Source organism: Brachyistius frenatus, unplaced genomic scaffold (genome assembly GCF_029030835.1).
Source record: "Brachyistius frenatus isolate BFR_SWC_R1_liver_20210118 unplaced genomic scaffold, ASM2903083v1 Contig_1, whole genome shotgun sequence".
Taxonomy (NCBI): Eukaryota; Metazoa; Chordata; class Actinopteri; family Embiotocidae; genus Brachyistius; species Brachyistius frenatus.
Genome location: NW_027210600.1, coordinates 378,394 through 386,171, shown reverse-complemented (window position 1 = coordinate 386,171; position 7,778 = coordinate 378,394). Strand labels below are relative to the sequence as shown.

Below are 7,778 nucleotides of genomic sequence, written 5' to 3'. Positions count from 1 at the left end.
AGTAAATACAAAAACAATTACATATTCCAAAACGTATGGACATAAAACAAAAACATGGCGTGTTGAGTGTGTCGTCCTGCACTGGTGGCTGAGTGAAACACAGCTTTGTCTCCGGCATCATGCAGTTTGTCTAACACCAGAAACTAATTCATCAAACTCCACACACACATGGCAAGAGGTGCTGCAGTGTTTTCTGGACTAACTTGTGTGTGTGTGTGTGTGTGTGTGTGTGTGTGTGTGTGTGTGTGTGTGTGTGTGTGTGTGTGTGTGTGTGTGTGTGTGTGTGTGTGTGTGTGTGTGTGTGTGTGTGTGTGTGTGTGTGTGTGCAGTTCCACACTGAGTTTCAATCTGAGCTACTAGCGGTACTGCTGTCTGTGGATTCTGATCCAGTTAAAGCCCTCGAGAGCACAAGAGGAAGAGGAAATGCCATGACCGAGGATACTACCGTGTGTGTGTTTTTTTTTTTTTTGGGGGGGGGGTCTTCTCACAAACAAAGAGTAGGTCCAGACATATCTATCAAAAAGCAAAGGTCGTCATGGTTACTGGAGTCCAGCGTGTTCACAGCACTGTCACTGAGATCTTTTGACATCTGTCTCCCAGCTGTGGCTCCCCATTGGTTGGCATCTTCTTCTTCTGCTGTGGTTTTTAAAGTGGGACTGGCAGAGGCTCAAACCAGATGTAACGTGAAATAAACTGAAGAAAAGATGTGACAAAGAGGAGGAGTCGTTTGGGGAGAACTTCTTTTGTCTCCTAAGAGTCAGTTTTCTCCTCAGCTCCGAGGTGCAGTCCGGGGGACGGTGAGCTCCCCATGTGGCTTGAGTGTATGTGTGTGTCGGGTTTTTCACAGTTCATAGTGTCAGAGAGGGTGAAACTTGGTGTCACAGTGGTATTCAGTCATGTAGGACTTGCAGTATAAAGGTGTGTGTGACTGCGTGTCTAAAAGTGTGTGTGTGGGGAATGTAAAAGATGAATGACTGTATGAACTGAGAGATGCTGCAGTCTGAATTAATCACACGGGAAGGTGACCTCCGCCACCCTCCGTCTCTCTTTCCTGTAGCTCTTCCTCTCAGCTCTGTTAAACACCTCTAGATGCAGGCCTCGGGCGAGCTGCCGTTGTTCATTTTGACGTAGATCTTGGGATCCTCGTCGCGCTCGTCTCTGAGGCGCTGCAGTTGGCGACTGTGGCACATCAGGTAGAGTGGCAGGCAGAATCCCAGCATGCTCACCACCAACAGGCCCACGTTGACCTGCAACAACAGAGGTGTCAGGCAGATGTCGCGATATGTGGAGCTAGAAAATGCTATAAAAAAAAAAGTCTAACAGAAATGTCCTCTTTATGGGGAGACATTTGCGTCTTCTTACCCAGAGAGGGTCTCCGTCCAGGGGCCCCACCATGGCCATGAAGAGAGGCTGCTGGAGGAGCGCGAATAGAGCGCTGATCAGAGACTGCATGCCTGTCAGGCTGCCGAACTGAGAGGACGGGTACCTGCAGGGGGACAAACAGCATGTGTCAGACAATAAATGTAAAACAGGTCACATCGCCAACCTGAGGTCATGTTTGAGTATCAAAATCAAAGTCCAATTCAAAGTGAATCTCATTAAAAATTAATATCATCTGGCCCACAAAGTGGGAATAAGAGTTGTAGTAAAAGTCACACATTTTCTGTAGTCTATTTTGGATGATAATGTGCTGTTTACAACTTTGAAGAAATAATTTAGTGAAAGCCGTTCAGCTGTTTTCAATGAACTGATTGCAGAGAAAATGCCTGAAAACTACAGTTTTTTTTAATTAAATGTGCCGCTGTTGTCGTTTCAGCTCATTTTCAGCTGCAGTTGTTTGGTCATTTTACAGAATTTATTTCATGACAGTACCGACTCTGTCCTCTCATCAAACATCACACAGTGTGAGGTCATGAGGCAGGAACTTCCAGCTGTTCCAGGGTCAAGATGTAAAACTTGAAAATAATCTGTAACATTGATTCTGACGTATATTTGAGTTTTTATGATGTATATTATAATGACGTATATCTTTGTTGAAAGACTTTTCTACAATCTTATTTTTTGTGTTAGGTGTTTGGATGTTTGCTGGCTGATATATATGTCTGTACTTACAGTATGTAAGTGTGTTTATTACATTTTTGTTTACATCTCCTTTATGTTTATATGGCTTTCTATGAGTTTTCTTTTTATTATGTCCTCGTAAAGCACTTTATAAAGTGCCATATAGAAATATCTATAAAATCCCAGGCTGTTGTTGACAACAACACATCTATAAAATAACATCTTATAAGGAGCCTGAAGAAAGCCTTAATGTGGAGCATAATGTAGTATGCAATAGGAACTGAGTCTTATATTATTATTTTTTCATCATATAATCAGATGAGCTGGAGTGTGAACTGTGAGTCAGACCTCATCAGCCGACGTCACTGTTGGACCTCATTACTGTTCTTCTGCCTGACAGGTTCCAAAATCTTGTGGCAGGTTCTTTTCAGCGGAGTGAGAGCTGATACAGCTGAATATTAATGGACATGGTTTTTCATTTCTATGTGTAATTTCCACATATTTTTGGCCTTTTTGTGCATGTAGGGTATTACATCATCGTGTTGAATATGTCCCAGACTTACACAGCAGCATAGAGGCCTCCGACCGCAGAGTGGATGAAGCCTCTGACGATGGTGTGCAGGATGAAGGACAGGATCTGAGGAGCAGGAGGAGGAGGGGCAGAGAGAAAAAAAAGGTTTTTCCATGAGGTGCCATGTCAGGTCACAGCCGGCCTGTCTGCACTGAGAAACGCCTTTTATCTCGGATTCAGAGCCGAGTAAATAACACGCAGTGATGGTTCTGTCCAGTAGGTGGCACCAGAGCACCGAGGACCATCAGGAGCTGCATTGCCGTGTGAACGCATCCAGTTTGAACATCACGTACATCTCTGAGCCTCTCTCTCTCTCTCTGCAGTGTTCACTCTCCCCATGAGAGAGACTCGGGACTACAGCAGCACATGCTGCGGAGTGTGAATCCCCCCCACCCCCCCAAAAAACAAAAAAATAATAAAAAAAACTTTCAGTGATCTGAACAAAAACAACCCTCTGCACCAGTAAGTGTGTGTGTGTGTGTGTGTGTGTGTGTGTGTGTGTGTGTGTGTGTGTGTGTGTGTGTGTGTGTGTGTGTGTGTGTGTGTGTGTGTGTGTGTGTGTGTGTGTGTGTGCGTACCTGAAGAGGAAGATTGGGGATGAGGCAGGAGACTCCAAAGCCGACCAGGAGAAGGTTGGTGAAGATGAAGGCTCGGGTGGCGTTGACGATCTTCTGGATCTGTTTGCTGGAGCGGCGGGGCTGACCGGGCTCCCTGACACAACACAGTGAAATGCAATCAGGGTTTTTAACAGCTTTTTGCTTCCGACTGTGCTGCTACATCTTAGAGGCGGGCGTCCTCACCTCTTCACGCTTTTGTCATTGTCGTCGTCGCAGTCTTTGAGTTTCCAGTCCATGACGTAGCCGATCACAGGAGAGGTGACCAGGCACAGAAGCTGGAGTACGCCGAAGATGGAGGTGTACACGCTCACTGGGAGACAGACAGTAGTTGTCGTTAGCGCTTTGATGCAGGATATTGAAACGAACAGCGTGAAGATGACACTGACAGGAATGGAGGGACAGTTTTGTGGATGTCATGGGGCTGTTTTTTGGAAGGGGTTGTGACCACACATTGTACTCCAGGTTTCATGCTCTCACAACACAGCTAAGGTGGACAGACAGACGGGGGAGGAGGGGGTGGACGGTGTAGGTGGTTAGTCTGGCCTCAAGGTCTCTTACCCACTTGCATCCTCTCCACTGCAACAGCAGCAAGAAGCAGGCATGATAGGGACGTTAAAGAAGAAGAAAATGCACAGAACAACATCTGCGTGTGTTTGCACACAGTTGAAAACCACAATCTGCCGGCGGGGACACACACCTGTGCTGAGGTTTCCCTCCGTCAGGGACTCCAGGATGGTGTTCATGGCTCCCATGTAGAAGATGAGGCGCAGCTGAGTCACGCACATGGTGATGAGGCTCAGCAAGAAGATAGGACTGAAGATACTCTTCATGAAGGACTGAGCTGCGGAGGAAATGAGACAGGAGAGGTTGTCACCGTGTTCACACGCCAGAGAGATATCAAATATCACAAATATTGTCCAGGGAGGTTTTTTTCTCTGCACACAGCTACAAAAAATATTTTTCATTATGTGTCTCTGCTGCTTTCATTATATCATATCTTTATGTAACCTCTCTGCACTCTGTACATAACTCAGTGACTCAGTTACACAGTGCTCCCTGTGGTTCTGTGCAGTGGAAACATCCACATGCTGTTTTACCACATATGTGTGAGGTTCATATTCAAAATGTCAGATTTAGACTGTCTAAAACAAAAGATGAAGGATTTACAAAATCAACATGAAGCTGTGTAAGCTGCACTGGAACATACGGAAACATCATAGGGCCAAACGTTTTATTGAGTGCTCAGATCCAAGCCTTCAAAAACTGATTTAAAGAAAGTGTTTTTTTAACTTTTAAATGGCGTTTAAATGGAGGATTTAAATGATGAAAAAAATCGGCACACGGTCTAAAAAGGGCTTGACAGTGTTTACCTTCTATTCAAACAAAGATTCACACATCATTGGCAACAGAGCTACCAGACAAGGTGGTCGCCTCCTCGGGAGCAACTTGGAGTTCAGTGTCGAGGACGCTTCAACATGTGGATTAACCCACTCCGATGTTTAAAGGCATACCAGTGCTTCGAGGTTAATATGACCACATCTCACAATGACACTATTCAACAGGTATAATGTTTACCATGTTCTTCATATCAATTCAGCACTAATATTCTAATATTTGCACATGAACATAAAATACAGCAGAGGCTGATGGGAAATCTGGGCCTGAGGATGGTGCTGGATGATCCTTCGTCTTGACAGGATCATCAATGTTTGTAGCAAATTCAGCAACAATCCAGATGGCAGTTGTGAAGATATTTCAAAAAGAAAAATGCAAACGTCAACTTGTTGTTAGTGTTTCAGTTAAAAGCAGGAGATCAACAAACTCAGAAGGACTCTGGGGAGCACGCAGGACAAAATTTCATGGCCGTCCACTGAATATTTATTGTGATATTTCAGTCTTTATTGTTCTCACACTGAAGCCACCAAACAACAGTGTGGTCTATAAATCTGTGCTGCCATTAACTGTTAATATGAACAAAGTACTGAGGTACGACTGCACATCTTTCCTGTCACTCATTTCAACACATCACTTCCTTTCGAAGCCCTCGTCTGCTGCAGTGAACCTTCCTGCACCGTGCAGACGGCTACAAGCCCACACAAGCCTCACCTCCTACCAGTTCTCACTTTCTAAACTCATCTGATGGAAAACTACATGAATGTGGCCTCCAGGTACGTCTACTGCGAAGGCGGAGGGAAGAGATTGTCATCTAAATATTCCCACTGGCCCCTGGGTGCCACGGCAACGCGTCTCAACGTGACGGAGAAGCAGCCGGGACTCAAAGAGAAGTAGGTTTCAGGAGGAGTTGATCATTAATCAAAGTTGTGAATATAAATGGAAAATGGACACAAGTGTCCATATGGTGGAGCGCCGGACGGACCAATTAATGGAGGGTGCACAGATGGAGCAGATGGGTTTATTGCCTTGAACAACAGGTATCCAAACCAGGCATCATTACAGGCATTGTTTGGTCACGCTCGTCAGGGCTTGTGATGTTTTATGAGCTGCACATTATTAGAATCGAGGTAAAAGAGAAGCAGCCGCGGTCAAAGACTTCGAAGAGGTAAATATATCTTATAAATAAGTGAGGATTTTATTTTGGTGTATAAATCAAGCAGTGACCTTCTTAGTCTGTCCTCAGCGCTGGTACAAAGTGTAGTTTACAGACTGAACTAGTACACTGTGGCCGCCCTTAGTTTGTCAGTGATCAGGTACATGATTTACTATGAACAAAAGAAATCTGCTTTTTGGATGCAAAGTGAGCAAAAAAAACAAGACATAAATATTCTGCAGCCTCCACAGCTGCTATCAAATTAGAGCAAAATGAGAGGGGAGCAGGTTTGTGTGCGTGTGTGTGTGTGTGTGTGTGTGTGTGTGTGTGTGTGTGTGTGTGTGTGTGTGTGTGTGTGTGTGTGTGTGTGTGTGTGTGTGTGTGTGTGTGTGTGTGTGTGTGTGTGTGTGTAATATGGGCCTCTTTAAGGCTCCTGACAGATGGAACATGTCCAGCTGTTATGAAACCAACCATGGGCATCATGAATACAGTCCAAACACACACACACACACACACACACACACACACACACACACACACACACACACACACACACACACACACACACACACACACACACACACACACACACACACACACACACACACTCACACTCGTACCAGCTGATACTACAATGTTTCTCTGGCCAGCATGCCACACACCTGCTGAGCGGCTTTTCTAAGAAGGAGGTCCGAACCGATTCCACGGTCCGTTTGGTACCAAAGAGACCGAGAGGGGAGCAACCCCCGCTGGGAGCTCCTGACCCCGGTGGAAGAGACAGGACGGCCTGAGGAGGCCCGGAGGTGTAGGGTTAAAGGAGGTTAGCTTAGCATGGATGTAGGGCAGGCGCAGTTTAAGGGGTACCACGGAGAGGTAAAGGGGGGCTTGTGCCCTAATTGTGGCGTACAGATGTAGGTCAGGCCTCCTGTTCTACAAACATACAGTATCTGGAGCTGGCGGGGGGCATCTGGGTCGTCTGTGTTGTTTTGGGAAATCTTAATGTCCTCAAAAAGCTTTTTCAAGGCTTTACTTTGTCTGATTTTAGAAAAAAACAACTAAGTTAAAGTTAATTGTTTTTCTCGCTTGGAGGCAACAGAAACAGCTCACAGTATTATCAGCTTTTAAAGTTTTCTACTCTTTGGTCTCCACAGACTCCAGAGACAGATATCTGCCTCTCTAGCTAAGTGCTAACTGCTAACTCTGTGTCTTCTCTGCCTCCGGTAGTTAAACTGTAGTTATTTCTCAATTTGCGTACTTCCGATAATATAATGATATTAATTTATTGTTGAATAATGCTAATGAAAACATCACTTTTATTCCTGCCACTTGGTCACTTTAAGATTTCTAGGATACACACTCGTTGTGTTGCATAGGTTGTGTTGTTATAGTTGTAATGTATTGTTGAGTGTGTAGCACACTGTTGTGTACAATGTGTGTTGTTTTGTGTGCCAGTGTCAAGGACAAATTTTTAAAAAAAAATTGCAAATGTAATGGACAATAAAGAAACCTAAATCTGAATCTAAATCTGAACAGCTGCTGCAGGTAGAAAACATCTGGTTGGTTCTGCCCTTTCTGCTACGTAGCCATGATGGCGACAATTGAGGGTGAAAAGTGTCCAGCGTTTCATACTCCATTTTAAAACCGGTATGAATACACCATCTTCTCATTGTACTCAAAGTGCACTGTTTCTATACTTAACAGTGTTTACACACTTAATGCACTCAAAAGAGCATCTGTAAGTAGCCAAGTGCGTGGTTTGAGACACAGCCTGTGTTTATCAAAACGTTTTCACCAAATCTGCCTCTGGGTGCAGCTGGAAACAGTGTTGATAAGAGAAAAGGGGCTAACATCGTTCTGTAGCGGCAATGAGCAACACAAATTAAGATGACGATACTCCGCTGGTTAATGTCAAGTCAGTTATTCCATTATCATTGTAAAATAAAAGAAGCTTTTAGCAGTCAGGCTATTGTATATACATCTT

General features: G+C 44.6%; 1 protein-coding gene across 2 annotated transcripts in view; it reads right to left on the bottom strand.

Annotated features, from left to right (window-relative positions):
• Positions 1-449: 449 nt before the first annotated feature.
• The window catches only part of LOC138627321 (large neutral amino acids transporter small subunit 4-like), a 28,721-nt gene continuing 21,392 nt past the window's right edge, over positions 450-7,778 (bottom strand). Inside the window, exons 9-15 of one of the 2 annotated variants that reach the window (XM_069709980.1) lie at positions 3,947-4,090; positions 3,808-3,825; positions 3,433-3,559; positions 3,211-3,343; positions 2,625-2,698; positions 1,363-1,486; positions 450-1,247 (exon numbers count right to left, since the gene is read on the bottom strand). In XM_069709980.1, the coding sequence (XP_069566081.1) occupies positions 1,086-1,247; positions 1,363-1,486; positions 2,625-2,698; positions 3,211-3,343; positions 3,433-3,559; positions 3,808-3,825; positions 3,947-4,090 (782 nt within the window). In that variant the 3' untranslated portion in view covers positions 450-1,085. The remainder of the gene's footprint in view (positions 1,248-1,362; positions 1,487-2,624; positions 2,699-3,210; positions 3,344-3,432; positions 3,560-3,807; positions 3,826-3,946; positions 4,091-7,778) is intronic. The other variant, XM_069710809.1, reaches the window with a different exon arrangement.